Below are 17,845 nucleotides of genomic sequence, written 5' to 3'. Positions count from 1 at the left end.
GTCTAATTGTAATGTATAATGGTAATTGTTTGTACTGGCATTGAATTTTGCCATTACTTATGTGTAAACCGCTCTGAGTCCCCCTCAGGGTGAGAAAAGCAGTATACAAATAATTTAAATAAATAAATATGTGTACATTTGCGTGTATTTGTGCATATATATACGTGTGTGTATGACTGTGTGCATGTGCATATGTATATGAGTGTATCTGTATATGTATATATGGTGTATTTTTGTAGGGTTTAAAGTCTGTTCTGCTTGGGTTTAGTGTGTGTGTGTACGTGTGTGTTTATGGATGATGGACACTCGTTGGACTGTTAGGTGTATTGTGTCCAAATTTCATGTCAATTCGTCCAGTGATTTTTGAGTTATGTTAATCCCACGAACGAACATTACATTTTTATTTATATAGTTAAATAAATAAATTCTTCTTTCTCTTCTTCTTTATCACCATCATCCTCGCCAACACCATCATCACCCCTTCTCTCTTTCTGTCTTTCTTTTCACAGCCCTGCCATCAAATCTTCTCTCCTTCCCCCAGCAGCAGAGCGGTCTCCTCCTTCCTCAGCATGGACACAGCTTAACATCTCAGGTAAGTCTAGGTTGGTTTGGTTGAACCCCTCTGAGTGAAATTCTGAAACAGTCAGAACTGTCATTAGAATCTTGGACATGTCAAAAGACAAAAGGATTTCAATGTACCCAAAAAGCCCATCATAGAATCATAGAGTTGGAAGAGACCTCATGGGCCATCCAGTCCAACTCCATTCTGCCAAGAAGCAGGAAAATTGCATTCAAAGCACCCCCGACAGATGGCCATCCAGCTTCTGTTTAAAAGCTTCCAAAGAAGGAGCCTTCACCACATTCTGGGGCAGAGAGTTCCACTGCTGAACGGCTCTCACAGTTAGGAAGTTCTTCCTAATGTTCAGATGGAATCTCCTTTCTTGTAGTTTGAAGCCATTGTCCCATTGCGTCCTAGTCTCCAGGTAGCAGAAAACAAGCTTGCTCCCTCCTCCCTGTGACTTCCTCTCACATATTTATACATGGCTATCATGTCTCCTCTCAGCCTTCTCTTCTTCAGGCTAAACATGCCCAGCTCTTTAAGCCGCTCCTCATAGGGCTTGTTCTCCAGACCCTTGATCCTTTTAATCACCCTCCTCTGGACACTTTCCAGCTTGTCCACTTTCTCTGCCCTTTCCACTTTCCAGCTTATCTCTCTTCAATTGTGGTGCCCAGAATTTGACACAATATTCCAGGTGTGGTCTAAGCAAGGCAGAATAGACAGGTAGCATGACTTCCCTGGACCTAGACACTAGACTCCTATTGATGCAGGCCAAAATCCCATTGGTTTTTTGTTGTTGTTGTTTTTTTGTTGTTTTTTGCTTAATTTGCCAGCTGGTAAATGAAGGCTAGAATCTAGTTGGTATCATGTACTAACATCAGGCTATCTGACTGTTTGGTGTCTGGAGGATGATGCAGAAAGAGGCATGAAGAACCCTCTTCTTCATTGTTATAGACTTGGAGAACAAGCTGTGAAGAAGGAGATCAGCACTAAGTATACCGGTGAAGACTTGGAGACCATCCACATTGTAGAACTATAACAGTTTGGCACCACCTTAACTGGCAATGTGATGGAATCCTGTGAGTCTAGCCATTGGTATCCAATAATGCTGCTGCCTCACCAAATGCATCTACCAGGAGTCCATAGCATTGTCAAACTGTAGGGTGTAGATACCCCCTTGGAGACCATCCACACTGTGATATGATAACAGTTTGATGTCACTTCAACTGCCATAACTCCTTTCTATGGAATCATGGGAATTGTCCTTTGTTGCGGCACCAGGAAATGGTAAATAACACACAAAGCGACCAATCCAAAATTCCATATCATCGAGGAATGGCAGTTAAAACAATGTCACACTGCTATAATTCCCTGATGTGGATACAACTTGCTCTTCACTATCTGACTGCTTGGATCCTGGCCACTAGATACTGCTGCACATCCTTATCATTATTACTCAAGACAAAATCCTATCACTTGCCAGGTATTAAATATGAAATCAGTTATGAAATCCCATTGCATCTCAGCTACTGGTTATTGTCATATGTTAAATCCCTTTCTCAAATCCAGACAAACGTGCCACCTACTGAAATTGAACACAGGTCACGGAGCCCATGATATCAAATAGTCAGCAATTATTATAGCAGTGGAAGAATTACTTTGGAGAATCATTTGCATCAGAAGTCGGAAGTTGGAGGAATCTTATGATCAGGAACAGGCTCTAATTCCACCTCTGCTTTCAGAATCTCAAAGTCTTTGGGAATAGCCATGGATGTTTGTCCTGCCCAAATGCTAATTGGGATTTTTCTGCAATATTTTCAAAAGAGCCCAGGCATTCACATCAAATAATTTATTACCTGGCATTAATATCTTATGTTTGAAATTTCTTTTGGCTTTCCACATTTCACTGTCAAGATCCTGTCTCATATTTTCATGGAAAGAAGTGGTGGTGGCAAAAGATGATCATTTGTTCCAGGGATATTCTTATAGCCATTCTGTTCATAGGGTTAGATTAAGTAAGATATCATAAAAATATATGGAAAGAGTCAAAAACCATGTTTGCCAGACATTCAGAAACCCAGATGACAATAATCCTCATTTGTTGAGAATGTTTGTAGTCTGGGACTTATTTTGTGCGAAATTTGTAAAACTTTTTTTTGTGCAGAAAAACAGTATTTTCTACACAGGAATTTGCAGCCACTGTACAAAAATGTTGTCTTCTGTATGGAAATAGAGAACACTCTGTTTTCCACCTAAAAATACATTTTTTGTGCAGAATAACTTCTGAATGTACTGAATACAATGGATGTTTCGATGTGTTTTTCCATTCAGACAGTGGGACGCCCCAGCCATCCTGGGTCATCTTCACTGGAACCTCACATGGAGGTCCCTCAACATTTACAAGTTGCCAAGCACTTGCCCTCCTCCATGGCCACCGATGAAGCCAATGACCTTGAGGAGCTCGAAAAGTTTGCCAAGACGTTCAAGCAAAGGCGAATAAAACTTGGGTTTACTCAGGTAAGCAGGGTCTCCTTTCAGTCTTGGCACTTTCCTTTCACTTCTGGGTTCAGTGAAATATCTCTTACAAGACATAGTAGGGCTCTGCTCCCAGATTCCTGATCCTGACCCCTTTCTGCCTTCCCTAGGGCGATGTAGGTCTTGCCATGGGAAAGCTGTATGGAAACGACTTCAGCCAGACAACCATTTCCCGCTTCGAGGCCCTGAACCTCAGCTTCAAAAACATGTGCAAACTCAAGCCACTGCTGGAAAAGTGGCTCAGCGATGCAGGTAGGATGATGGATTTGGAGAAAGAGTGATGTCCTTTGGAGGGGTCTCTCTCTCCGCACCCCCTTTTTATAGATGCACATGATACAGACATCTCAGTGGCTCAATGTATTTGAACTGAGACATTTGTTGGAAGAGATGCTGGTATTATTATTATTATTATTATTATTATTATTATTATTATTATTATTATTTTATACTCTGCTTTTACCCTCTGCAAATGAGACTCAAGACATCTTACATCCAACTCAATATAATTCAATATAAAGCATTGCTCAGTGGCGCAGTGGGTTAAACCACTGAGCTACTAAACTTGTTGACTGAAAGGTCGCAGGTTCGAATCTGAGGAGCGGCATAAGCTTCTGCTGTCAGCCCCAGCTTCTGTCAACTTAGCAGTTCGAAAACATGCAAATGTGAGTAGATCAATAGGTACTGCTCCGGCGGGAAGGTAATGGCTCTCCATGTAGTCATGCTGGCCACATGACCTTGCAGGTGTCTACGAACAATGCTGGCTTTTTGGCTTAAAAATAGAGATGAGCACCACACCCCAGAGTCAGGCACAACTGGACTTAATGTCAGGGGAAAACCTTTACCTTTAAAGCATTGTTCACTTACATCTGAGTAAACATGCTTGCAAATATTCAGAGAGTACAATTAAATGTTTTGTACAGATGTATCAAAAGCTTTCCTTGTAAATAATTTTATTGAAATCATTGTGAAAAACTCCACAGACGGACATATCATTTCCAAACAATGTTTTTAAATTTTAAGGGAGCAAAAACAAAGGTACTGAAATGTGTGGTTTCTTGGAGAACTCACTGAGATAAAAAAAAAAACTGAATGCATTGTACCCCATCAGGTGTCCACTAGGGAGCAATAGAGTCTTCTCATCATTACAAACTTGGCCAGTAAATCTCTTTTTTTATTACCACAGCCAGATAATGTTAGAGGACTGTACCAGCTTTCAAGCACACCATAATTTGAGGGGGTTTTTTTCATGTCAGGAGTGACTTGATAAATTGCAAGTCACTTCTGGTGTGAGAGAATTGGCCATCTGCAAGGACGTTGCCCAGGGATGTCCAGATATTTTACCATCCTGTGAGAGGCTTCTCTCATGTCCCCGCATAAGAAGATGGAAGTGACAGATGGGAGCTCATCCTGCACCCCGGATTCAAACCACTGACCTTCCAGTCAGCAGTTTAACCTAGTGGTTTCCAACCTGTGGTCCATGGACCACCGTTATTCCGCAAGAACGAAAATATAGTCTGTGGCCTCACCATTACTACACCATTGCCTCAAAACCATGCAACAATGAGAGCGACTGGTTTCACGAAATCCTCTTATAGTGCCGAGGAATTAGAGATGTCAAGAAGGGAGAGGTTGACTACCCATGATTTAATACTGTTACTATTAAATGTGGTTTTCTGTGGGCGAGCAAATGGCGACTACTGGATGTATCAGAAACAAGAGGTGATGTGGTCTGTCCAATGCAATTTTCTGAATCAGCACCCCAAATAATCAAACCAAATCTAAAGTTGACCAAAAATGTATTCATAACCCTTTTTATACTAATGTTGGAGAGTATTATTTGTCGTGTCAGAGCAACCAGTCCATTATATATTACATTTCTAACAGAACAAAGCAAACAGACAGAAAAATACATAACTTGTGAGTTTGGTAGTTGATTAAATGTCCTTTGACCAGTATCTGTCCACTTGGAGTGCCTCTGGTGTTGCTGCAAGAAGGTCCTCCATTGTGCATGTGGCAGGGCTCAGGTTGCATTGCAGCAGGTGGTCAGTGGTTTGTTCTTCTCCCCACTCGCATGCCGAGGATTCCACTTTGTGGCCCCATTTCTTAAGATTGGCTCTGCATCTCGTGGTGCCAGAATGCAGTCTGTTCAGCGCCTTCCAAGTCGCCCAGTCTTCTGTATGCCCAGGGGGGAGTCTCTCATTTGGTATCAGCCATTGGTTGAGGTGCTGGATTTGAGCCTGCCACTTTTGGACTCTCGCTTGCTGGGGTGTTCCAGCGAGTATCTCTGTAGATCTTAGAAAACTATTTCTAGATTTAAGTCGTTGACGTGCTGGCTGATACCCAAACAGGGGATGAGCTGGAGATGTCTCTGCCTTAGTCCTTTCACTATTGGCTGCTACTTCCCGGCGGATGTCAGGTGGTCCAATGCCGGCTAAGCAGTGTAATTTCTCCAGTGGTGTAGGGCGCAGACACCCCGTGATAATGCAGCATGTCTCATTAAGAGCCACATCCACTGTTTTAGCGTGGTGAGATGTGTTCCACACTGGGCATGCATACTCAGCAGCAGAGTAGCACAGCGCAAGGGCAGATGTCTTCACTGTATCTGGTTGTGATCCCTGGGTTGTGCCAGTCAGCTTTCATATAATATTGTTTCTAGCACCCACTTTTTGCTTGATGTTCAGGCAGTGCTTCTTGTAGGTAAGAGCATGGTCCAGAGTAACTCCCAGGTATTTGGGTGCGCTGCAATGCTCCAGGGGGATTCCTTCCCAGGTGATCTTCAGAGCTCAGGATGCTTCTCTGTTCTTGAGATGAAAGGCGCATGTCTGTGTTTTAGAAGCGACCAGCATGTTGGAGAGTGATCCCTGGTCAAAGTGGTCCCTATTCAAGTGGTCTCTGGTCAAAAAAAGGTTGGGAACCACTGGTTTAACCCATTGAGCCACTGGGGGCTCTTAATTTGAGATTAGGCAAAGGAAAACTGAGTGTGGATGGAAAAGATTGGCACAGCAAATTGTTGATCTTAACCCATTTTCTTTCTGTTGTATCCTTCCACTGGAATATTCCATTACAACTATTGAAAGAGCAAAGGGAAAGCTCATTTGGCTGTTCAGTAGTTTTTGAACCCCCTACCTTTAGGGAACCCCTTTCTAAAACTGTTCAGATTTTTTGGGGAAATGTTACAATTTGAGATGAATTCATATAATCCAACTTGTTTGGCTTCATCCGTTCTCCCTTGGCTTCAAACACATCCACCAACTGCTACAGAGTGAAATGGAAGCTGGTGGAGGCTTTACTTTAGGAGTTAAATATTGAATCTTTTGAGGTGATAGGTTTCCAGACTTGATGGCTTCCAGACTTGTTTCCTTTGAGTCAAATTAAAATGTCTCCAGGTGCAGTCTCCTAACCAATAGCACTGTGTCTCCCATATCTATCTATCTATCTATCTATCTATCTATCTATCTATCTATCTATCTATCTATCTATCTATCTTCAATTCTTCTTCCTTTTCTGACTGTCTCTTTTTTTCCCACTTCATAGAAAATTCCCCCTTGGATTCTTCTGTCAGCAGCCCTGCCAACTACCCAGCCGTGAATGAGATGTTTGGGCGCAAGAGGAAAAAACGGACCAGCATCGAGACCAACATCCGTTCCACCTTGGAGAAACGCTTCCAAGATGTAAGGAAAACAAGCTGCCAGCATGTAGAGTCAATGAGTCCAGTATTATATGAGATTATAATGGGATACCCTGGCCTTGACAATGGAAAGGGAAGTGACTGAATTAGTTGTTTTTGTAGGCACCAAAATAGTCATCTTTGGTCCCTACTCAATGGTTTCTCTCTCCAAGCAATGTATCTCACATCCAAATAATTTCTAAAAATATGGAATTGTCTTATTCATTGATGAGTAATTTTCCAATAGGTTGCAATGCCTAGGTTTATTGCCACATGTCACCTGATAAGGACCAATCTCTAAGCAAAGTTGACCATTGGGTTGCATTCATTTTGCTTGCCTTGGTCTTCCTCTTGGCAGAACCCCAAGCCCAGCTCAGAGGAGATCTCCATGATTGCAGAACAGTTGTCCATGGAAAAGGAGGTGGTCCGGGTTTGGTTCTGCAACCGACGTCAGAAAGAGAAGCGCATCAGCTGCCCAATGCCCTCTCCCATCAAATCCCCCCTCTACAACTCCAGACTGGTAAGAGCTGCTCATTCAGGTACCTCTGAGGGCTTCATGTGTTTCTTAGGGGATTCGTTTGGAACATTCACAGACCTCTCAAAAGTCCAGGTGCTGTCCAAAACAACCAGAACCTCCTGGAAAAGTCCATGTTGGTGTATTGTTAGGCTCAATTAGAATAGAACTATTGACAACCTTTGAGTGCCAATTCAAAAGTTGATTCAATTTGTTTTCTCTAGTTGGGTCTAACCAAGGAATGCTATCCATTTTCTGTGTCAATAAAAGCTTACACGTGTAGCCAAAATAGCAGAATGAGATGTCGTTTCTGATCTCCCAGTGGTAACTTCACTAGTGCAACTATGACCTTCTGGATTTCCATAGGAGCCAAAACTCCCACAGTTAAAGCCTTATGGGCATACCCACCACATCATAGATAAGCTTTTATTTCTCTCTGCCTGTGTTATCTTCTTTCTGTAATATGGAGATAATGCCACCAACTTGTCTTCCAGGACTGTTGAAAGAGTTAGTGAGCTAGCTAGTCTTTCATCCAAAGTTGTCAGGAGATGGTGGTGGTGGTGCGGATGATGGTGATATTCTGTGACTAAAAGTATCACTGCACAAAATATGAAGTAATTGCCCAACATGCTTACTGCAGGGGTAATACATTTGCCTCTTCTGAGTCCATGTAACGGCTGAGTTGGTGGTGAGAGAACCTTTCTCCTGACTCATCAGTCCTGGATCAACTAGAAGAGCACCCCCTAGTGACTCTGCTGCTCTCCTTTTGCAAAGCAGTGCCTCCTGGCTCCCAATTGGATCCAGCTAACTACTAAAGAACAGGACCTAAATTCAGTATTCTTCATAATTCATAGAGTTGCCATAAGTCAACAAGTGACATGAAGGCTAGTCAACACATAGAGTAAAGAATGAGGGGGAAATGATGCCGACTAGCAGCAAGAATCCTTCCACAAGAAGTGCTCCTAGCACTGTCCAATCTAATGCCAACCATGTCACTTCCATTGTACAAAACCTCTCCTTTCAAGAATGAACCTAACTTATTTTTCCCCTTCTTCCAGGTTTCTACCTCAGGATCTTTGGGTCCACTCTCTGTTACACCTGTCCACAGCACTATGCATGGTACGGGTAAGTTTTGCTAGGAGAGTCAAAATGTGTTCCTCAGAGTCATAGTCCAATGCTCAAGCCACTACAACAGGCTATGATACAGGTTGAATATCCCTTATCCAAAATATTTGGGACAAGAAGTGTTTTAGATTCATTTTTTCTTTAAATTGAGAGTATCTGTACATTTATGTATGCATACATAATGAGAGATCTTGGAGGTGGGACTCAGGTCTAAATGCACAATATGTAGCTGACAGTAGCTTTACATCATATTTTGAACAATTCTGTACATGAAATAAAGTTTGGATATTACCTACTATCAGAAAGCCAAGGTGCAATTCTCTCAGCTACCAATGTTGACATATTTGGATTTTGGAATGCCAAATGCTCAAATTCTAGTGACAAAACAAGGAACAAGTGCACTTTTAGGAACAAAAGTGGTATTTTAATAGTTTATTAAAACTATTTTCATATTTTTGAAATATTTGTCTTTCCTTCTTTCCACTGTGCAGTTACATCTTCCTGCTCTCCGGGCAGCTCCAGCCGGCCCCAGTCTCCAGGCACAGGGCTGCACTCCAATAGCCCCGGCATGTCCCACAACAACTCCAAAGCAGCCATCAATTCATCCAGCTTCAATTCTTCTGGGTAATGCCATTTCCTTGGAAATCTTGTCTTTTTTTAAAACTACTACTCCATTGCCATCCTCCAGGACCCAACAGAGACAGATATGGCACAGAATGAGCAAAAACCCAACTCTCTTGGTCCTTTTTGCTATGCCAAATCCCTACTCCTAGAAAACTGTTCTTGCCTAGGTTTGAGACATATTGAAAAGACATATTGACAGTTGGACATCTGGATTGTCCAACTGTCAGGGATTCTGGAAGTTGAGGTCCGAAGCATTTGGAAGACCAGTGGTTGACAACCACTACCCTATAGTATTAAGGAAGCATAGATACAAAGCAATTATGAGTGCACAGTGCCTGGTTATGTATTTGTAACAATGGCTGTTAAGTTTCAATAATTGTATCTAGAAACATGATTGTGTGTGTGTGTGCATGTGTCTTGGAGTATCTGGTTGACTTACAGTGCCCCATGACTTTCATGGGGTTTTCCTAGGCAAGTGATACTCAGATATGATTTTGCCAATTCCTTCCTCTGAAGGATAGCCTATGGTACTGGGTCTGTTTATCCTGCAGAAGAGAAGGTTGAGAGGAAACATGATAGCTATGTATAAATATGTGAAAGGGTGTCCTAAGGAAGAGGGAGCAGGCTTGTTTTCTGCTGCCCTTGAAACTAGAACTTGAAGAAATTGATTCAGATTACAGGAAAGGAAATTCCACCTGAACATTTGTAAGCTTTTCCTGACCATATGAGCTGTTCAACAGTGGAACTTTCTGCCTTGGAGTCCAGTGGAAGCTCCTTCTTTGGAGGCTAACTGGACATCTGTCAGGGATATTTTGATTTTCCAGCATGGCAGCGAGTTGGACTAGATGGCCCATTTGGTCTCTCCCAACTCTATTATACTATGATTCTATGATTGCAGTTTCCTATCTATTGTACTGTAGGTGTGTTGACTGCATGAGATCCATTTATAGATCCCAATGTCAAACCCATTTTGACCATCCATTGCAGTCACTAATGAAATTCCATGTAAATGTCTTGGCAAAGTTTGTTACAGTAGCCATTGGACATTTGGTCCAATGTGCACCATCTACATCCATCTGTAAACTTGAGGTGAATATATATGGTGCACATTGGACCAGAGCTTGAATTGTGCCATTGCACCCTTGGCTACACATTTGGCTTTACATTTGTTTGTGCATAACTCCCATTTAGCACAAAGGTACACAAGGAAAGATTACCTCTAATCTGGAGATTTATGCTATACAATATTGACTTAGGATCAAGGCCAATTCTTTTTCTGAGGAGTCCTTACTCCAGGATAACCAATGCACAAACATGATGTGTCTTTTTTCCTTCTTGTGAACAGATCATGGTACCGATGGAACCAGCCTACCTACCTCCATTGAAGCTCCATCTTCCAAAGAGCAATGGCACCCATCTTTCTCTCCTCTGTGTACAAAGTGAGCCTTAACTTCTTCCTATGGACACACTTTGCTGGAGACAGTGACTCAGGTGAAGGTTCAACATGGCAGCACAAGTGCCTTCAAGAAGCAACGAGTCTCAACTGGTGCAAGCTGGATTGTCAAAGAGACTGGAACTGAGATGGATCCCAACCTGTGATGGCCATATATGTTCTTGTCCACAGTCTCAGGCATTTCTCCTTTAGGAGAGAGATTTCCTAAAATGTTGCAACTGACCATATTTAATAGGTTGGGCTTACTATCTTCTTTTCCTCTTTAGTTTTTAATGGCTTTCCTGTGGAGACGTATCTATTGGCAGATCAAACTGCACAGGGCCACTCTGGAGCATCCCCTAAAACTGAGCCAAGGTTGCCACGTTGGTTTCACTCAAGGTTTAAAACCTGGGTGGGTATCTCAGTGTTCTGCAGGTGGTGCTTTGGAAGAGATGCCATCCAACATCACCTACTCAAACTGTTGGCTCTTTGGAGTGGTGTGGATTCATCTCAAAGAACTTCAAGGTGATGCCCGGCAGCCGCTAGTGGCCTCTAAATCAAAAGGTCAGTCAATCCACTATGGGTTTTAGTGCAGATTTTAAAAGATGTCCAAGGGCTGATCCTTACCGGAATCAGGGAAACCATTGACCACCTCTGCTCAATTCCTGTAGTTTCTGGAGATCAAGACAAACATGAAGTTGATCTCCATCTAAATGATGCAGGGTCTATTCAGTGATCTCAAACCCATGAAAGCCATCAACCCAACTTAACAGCACACCGATATTTATATTTTCTTATATTTGGGAGGTGAGATATTTTTTTTAAAAAAAATTGATATAACCCAGGGCCTTTTCATTTGTTTTGGGTGTTCAGGACTTCCAGTCAATCCACTTTGGCCATGTTGGACAATACTATTCCGTGGTGCAGCAGGAATGGAAATAGTATTTATACCTGTTCTCCTTGATGAGAAAGTATGCTTCAATACTTAGGCATAGCAAATTGAATAAAATGTTCAGCTACCACAGCATGGGAGCTGTAGTTTTACAAGGTCTTTAGCTTTCTCTGCCAAAGAATATGAGTGTCTCACCCAACTACTACATAGCATTGAGTCATGGGAATTAAAGTGGCATCAAATTGTGTTGATTCAACAGTGCCGTTGATTCAACAGTGCATTGATTCAACAGTACCGAACCCAGGGTAGCAGATATGGGATACTCACCATTGATTCTTGTACCCAAATACAACAATGTTTGTGCAGCAAAATATTTGCAAGGGTTTGTCCAAATGCAAATGATAATAATAACAATAACAATAACAACAATAACAACAACAACTCTGGGACTTCCAAATTCAGACAGAGTTTGGGAGCACAATACTCCTGACCTCACGATTGTGTTAAAAAACCAAGTATGGATTGTCGATGTTGCCATCCCAGGTGACAGCAGGATTGCAGAGAAACAACTGGAAAAGCTGACACGATATGAGGATTTAAAGATTGAACTGCAAAGACTCTGGCACAAGCCAGTCAAGGTGGTCCCAGTGGTGATCGGCACACTGAGTGCAGTGCCTAAAAATCTTGGCTTGCACTTAAACACAATCAGCGCTTGCAAGATTACCATCTGCCAGCTGCAAAAGGCCACCTTACTAGGATCTGTACGCATTATTTGCCAATACATCACACACTCCTAGACACTTGGGAAGTGTCCAACGTGTAATCCAATACAACAGCCAGCAGAGTAATCTTGTCTGCTGTGGACTAATTTTGTTGTGTTTCTAATAATAATAATAATAATAATAATAATAATAATAATAATAATAATAATAGAAAATGCATCTTTTAATTGAACCTCATTTCTTGACTTTTTTGTTTTGTTTCTTGCCTACACAAACAAAACAAATAAACACTTTACCTGTCTAACTGGGACTAGCCAAAGTAAGCCCAAGTGCCTTGTAGATAATCCCAGGATCACTTGTACATTTCCCTTTGTACAAGCTCCATTTTAGAGTTCTGAATGAGACCAAAGAAAAGCAGCTGCTTTAGAGAACAAGAAAAATCAACCAAACTATTCTCAAGGCACTCATTGTGTTCTGCGTAGATTCACATTTGGCATTGCATACTTACCAAGCTACCAATAGTAGGTCAGACCTCCTGTCAGGTAGTAATAATTTATTTCTCCAGATAAATAATTCTGTGGCAGATGGGAGAAAGAAGAGAGCAGAGACCATGAAATCTGTACACGTGTGGCTTTTCCATAGGAAAAAAAAGACATGTTTTCATTTCAGGTATGACAAGGAGTTTGGGGAAACAGTAGTTCATTCCGACTTTGGGATTCTAGGAATTGGGTTGCTGTGAGTTTTCCAAACTGTCTGGCCAGGTTCCAGAAGCATTCTCTCCGGACGTTTTGCCCACATCTATGGCAGGCATCCTCAGAGGTTGAGTGATCTGTTGGAAACTAGGCAACAGACAAGTTTGAAGCAGGCAAGTGTTCTTTCTCTCATCCTGGACATTCCACAGATATATAAACCTCACTTGCCTAGTTTTCTGGACCCCTCTAATAACCACCATGTCAGATGATACAGAGAAGCCATTGAAATCCACAAGCATGTGGATTGCACAGGGCCACTCTGGAGCATCCCCTAAAACTGAGCCAAGGTTGCCATGTTGGCTTCACTCAAGTTTCAAAACCTGGGTGGGCGTCTGAGTGTTCTGCAGGTGGTGCTTTGGAAGAGATGCCATCCAACATCACCTACTCAAACTGTTGGCTCTTTGGAGTGGTGTAGAGTCATCTCAAAGCACTTCAAGGTGATGCCCAGCAGCCGCTAGTGGCCTCTATATCAAAAGGTCAAGCAATCCACTATGGGTTTTAGTGCAGATGTTAAAAGAAAGGAGGAAACTGGGAAAATGAAAAAAATCTGACTCTTAGTATTTGAAAAACTCTAAAATTAGGATAGTAAACAAAGAATAGCACTCAAAACACAGGAGAATTCCAGACAAGAAACAATCAGGGCCAGCGAATCACCTCTCAACAATGGAGTGGGCGCAGTGGCGCAGTAGGTTAAACTCCTGTGCCAGCAGGACTGAAGACCTACAGGTCGCAGGTTCAAATCCAGGGAGAGCGTGGATGAGCTCCCTCTGTCAGCTCTAGCTCACCATTCGGCGACATGAGAGAAGCATCCCACAAGGATGGTAAAAACATCCAGGCATCCCCTGGGCAACATCTGTGCAGATGGCTAATTCTCTCACACCAGAAGCAACTTGCAGTTTCTCAAGTCACTTCTGACATGACAAAAAAAATGCATTCCTCGAGACAGGAAGCAATCAAACCTTGAAGATGCAAGGCTATTCAATGCTAATCAAGGTGACCAGTTGCAACCTTTACACTTGCCTCAAACAGACTAGAGTTCTTTCTCCCGTCCTGGACATTCCAGATATATAAACCCCATTTTCCTAGTTTCCAACATACCTCACAACGTCTGAAGATGCCTACCATAGTTCTGGGTGAAACGTCAGGAGAGAATGCTTCTGGAACATAGCCAAAGAGCCTGGAGAACTCACAACAACCCAGTGATTCGGGCCATGAAAGCCTTTGACAGTACATTCTAGGAGTTGTAGTCTGAAAAATAACTCTTCCAATCTCTTGTGAACCAGTCCCTATGATTCAAAACTAAGACCATGCATGGGAAAGAAGATGAATGGATGTAACGTTTGAAAAAGAGTTCTAGGTTTTAGCAGCCTTTCCCCTTCCAACCATTCTCAATACTTCCCACAGCTGCTTTACAATTTCGTTTGGATGTTAGGAAACATGTTGGAAATCCATTGCAGACATGCTATGTCTACTTTGACTCTAAGAAAGCGTTTGTGCAGCAAACCTGAAATGAACCCATTTCTGGAAGCAGAGGAATCTTGTTCTTTGAAGCCTTCCTTGATAATTTCAAGACATATTTCTTCCTTGGAGATTTCCCACTTTACTTGCCATATTCATTTTTGTCTTTCATAGGGATGGTCAGAATATAAAATTTGCACTCTTTTGTTGGTAGACTTTGAGTCAGCCTGATGATGGCATCCTCGTGTGGATGCAAGAAGAAGAAAAGCATTATGACAACACTGGTAAACAAATTGCAAAACATTGGCCGGAATCTTATATGGAAGTGACATCTCCATAAGTTGACTTACATATATGGGGATTGGAATTGGGCAGATCCATAATGCATGTATCCGGTAGAGGGATACTATTATGTTACCATTATATTAATATGTAGTTACTATGTAGCAGAGCCAGCAAAGTGACCATTATTCAACAAGACTAATAAACAACACGATCAATGCACAATGGAATAGATGCACATTGGGCATCCATGCACCCATAGCATTCTTTCCATGATCCCAATATGCATCTTTGCCATTACTAACAGGGTTTCTTAGTGCCTCTGCTGCTTAGCTAATTATACATGAAGTTGCCTTAAATAAATGTAATATAGGATTCTGGGGTTACATAACCCTCCTCCGTCTGTTATTCTATGCACTGGGTTTCCAGCAACCAAACAAAAGGCCACACGTCTCTCTGTGGTTGTGATGTCTGTTATTTGTTTTGGGGGGAGATTTGCTGCATTGTACATAGCTTCTCTTCCCTTGGCCCCCCGTTTCTTGTAAGCTCCACTATTCTCCCCTTGGGAGAGCAGTTTGTATAACTCAGGTGTGAATTTTGAAGATTTTATGTGTGTCTTGTATGGATTTCATTAAAATCAATTTAAATGCTAGGCGTTTTATAATTTTTTTAATTGAATGAATGCGGAAGATGGAAAGCATTACATTATCCATAGTAAGAAGGCTGGGGTGGGGAAAGAATGGCTTCCCGGACCTTCATCTTCTTCTGTGTCTGGGCATGGTTGAGCTGTGTCTGTCTCTTCTTCCCTACTTCCATGGCCAGGGCACTGGCAGCTGGGATGGAGGTAAGACTTTCATCTGCTTCTGGACTTGGCATGATGGAACTGTACTTGCCTCATCTTCTCTCCCTCCAACACCAGGGCAGTGGCAGTTGGGATAGAGAGGTGGTCTTTCATCTGTTTCTTGGCCTAGGCATAATGCAGATGTGTCTGTCTTTTCTTTTCTCCCTCCAACACCAGGGCAGTGGCAGTTGGGATAGAGAGGTGGTCTTTCATCTCTTTCTAGGCCTAGGCATAATATATTTGTGCCTATCTTTTCTTCTCTCCCTCCAATACCAGGGCATTGGCAGTTGGGATGGAGAGGTGATTGTGCTGGTACGGCTGTACCAGGAGCTCCAACTTTATTTTCTTTCTGTTATCTGTTTTGCAATCATAGGACAGGCCTCCTGTCCATCATAATTAAGCTTTGGTTCCGTCCCTTGTTCTGGGCTCTGGGAGGGAAAGGAGACATTTTTGGGGCAGTCTCACACAAGGTAGCTAAGCTATAGGATGTAGACCAGCTCATCCCATAGAAAAGCTTCCTTTCTCAATAACCATCCAGGGAAAAAGAACCATCCAGGGAAAAAGGAGCTTCCAGGGAAAAGTAATATCCAGGGATACAGAAGCAGAAATTCCAGGGGAAAGGTCCCAAAAGCTCTGGCTGAGAGCTCACAGCCTCTCAGCCTCACAGTTCCCTTCAGAGGGAACAGCCCTGAAGTTTCTAAGAATTCTCTGCGGGAGAACAGCATTACAGATCCATGGAACTCCAGCTGAATTATCTTCAAGCCTCGGCTGGTAGGTCTATTCGATACCCAGACACATTTGGAATCGGCAGTAGGTCCCACACCGATGAGGCATAGCTAGAAAGCAGCCTGGGAGAGGTTAAAAGGGGTTTTTCCTACAGAGAAAGTTTAGTTAATCAAAATCAGGTACCAGTCCATTGAGGACTAGACTAAGAAAGCCTTGAAGTGTTGTTTGAACCATTGAAGATTTGTTGTTTGTTCCATAATAAAGACTTTGTTGCATCATTAAAGACTCTAAAGACCATCACTTAGGAAAAATCCCTGAGAACCTCTCTTTGATGCCCCCTGGCTTCCCGCTGGGCTTAAAGTATACATCCTACAGAAAAGTACAGCTGTTACAGGCCCAGCGCGCGACAGAACAGTGGTCTTTCATCTCTTTCTAGGCCTAGGCATAATAAAGCTGAGCCTGTCTTTTCTTCTCTCCCTCCAATACCAGGGCAGCGACAGTTGGGATGGAGAGGTGGTCTTTCATCTCTTTCTTGGCCTAGGCATAATACAGCTGTGCCTGTCTTTTCTTCTCTCCCTCCAATACCAGGGCAGTGACAGTTGGGATGGAGAGATGGTTTTTCATCTGTTTCTTAGCCTACGCATAATACAACAGTGCATGTCTTTTCTTCTCTCTTTCCAACACCAGGGCATTGACAATTGGGATGGAGAGGTGTCTTTCATCTCTTTTTTTGGCCTAGGCACAATACAGCTATACCTGCCTTTTCTTCTCTCCCTCCAATACTAGGGCAGTGGCAGTTGGGATGGAAACATGATCTTTGATCTGCTCCTTGGCTAAGGAATGATAGAGTGGTGTCTGCCTTTTCTTCTCTCCCTCCAATACCAGGGCATTGGAAGTTGGAATGGAGAGGTGGTCTTTCATCTGCTTCTTGGCCTAAGCATAATACTTCTCTTCTCTCCCTCCAACACCAGGGCAGTGGCAGTTGGGATGGAGAGAAGGTCTTTCACCTGCTACTTGGCCTAGGAATGATAGAGCTGAGTCTTCCTTTTCTTCTCTCTCTTGGAGACCAAGGCAGTGGCAGTTGGGAAGGAAAGATAACCTTTCATATGCTTCTGGACCTGGGCATGATGGAACCATTCCTCTTTCTGCTTGAGGTCTAGGCAGTCTGGGATTTTCTCTCCAGTTGTAATGGATGTTACCTGGTGGCTTCTCCCTCCCTTCCACAACCAGGAAATAGCTGCAGCAGCACACCACACCACATAGCTGCTTTGGGATGTGGGTCACTCTGACCACAAGTGGAGCACATGAGAGGGAAGGTGTAGTTACACCTGGCTAAAATTCAGGCTCCATCAGTGTGGCCCAGGAGAGCAGTAGATGTTGGAAGTAAACAGCACATGTACCTGCTGAAGCCAGTGAGTTTCCAAATGGTTCTGTTGCAATCAGTTCAAAGCATTAAAGGAGGTCAAAGGTAAGTGAACAACACCTTTGTTTCCACCCTGATGGCAAAGTGAATGTAAAGCAGACGTTAAAATGACATTTCATGGAAGTTTCTCAAACAAAGGGAGGACAACGTCTCCTAAATATCATGATGGAGGAAATAGTGGTGGTGGTGGTGGTTTTGGGTTATACCACACCCTTCCTCTCACTTGTTCAAGGTGGCCATGGATTTACAGGAAAATGAACGTTTGAAATCACATATCCCTAAACGCATACATT

The 17,845-nt window shown here is 42.7% G+C and overlaps 1 protein-coding gene across 1 annotated transcript in view; it reads left to right on the top strand.

The window, feature by feature from the left end:
• The window catches only part of POU2F3 (POU class 2 homeobox 3), an 83,966-nt gene extending 72,698 nt beyond the window's left edge, over positions 1–11,268 (top strand). The window contains 8 exon segments of the mRNA XM_060787680.2: positions 510–592; positions 2,891–3,076; positions 3,205–3,346; positions 6,629–6,765; positions 7,120–7,281; positions 8,334–8,400; positions 8,892–9,024; positions 10,370–11,268. Coding sequence (XP_060643663.2) covers positions 510–592; positions 2,891–3,076; positions 3,205–3,346; positions 6,629–6,765; positions 7,120–7,281; positions 8,334–8,400; positions 8,892–9,024; positions 10,370–10,409 — 950 coding nt within the window. The 3' untranslated portion in view covers positions 10,410–11,268.
• Positions 11,269–17,845: the final 6,577 nt, after the last annotated feature.

This window comes from Anolis sagrei, chromosome 7 (assembly GCF_037176765.1).
Source record: "Anolis sagrei isolate rAnoSag1 chromosome 7, rAnoSag1.mat, whole genome shotgun sequence".
Taxonomy (NCBI): domain Eukaryota; kingdom Metazoa; phylum Chordata; class Lepidosauria; order Squamata; family Dactyloidae; genus Anolis; species Anolis sagrei.
The sequence above is the reverse complement of the archived record's forward strand: the minus strand, read 5'-3'. Positions and strand labels throughout refer to the sequence as shown.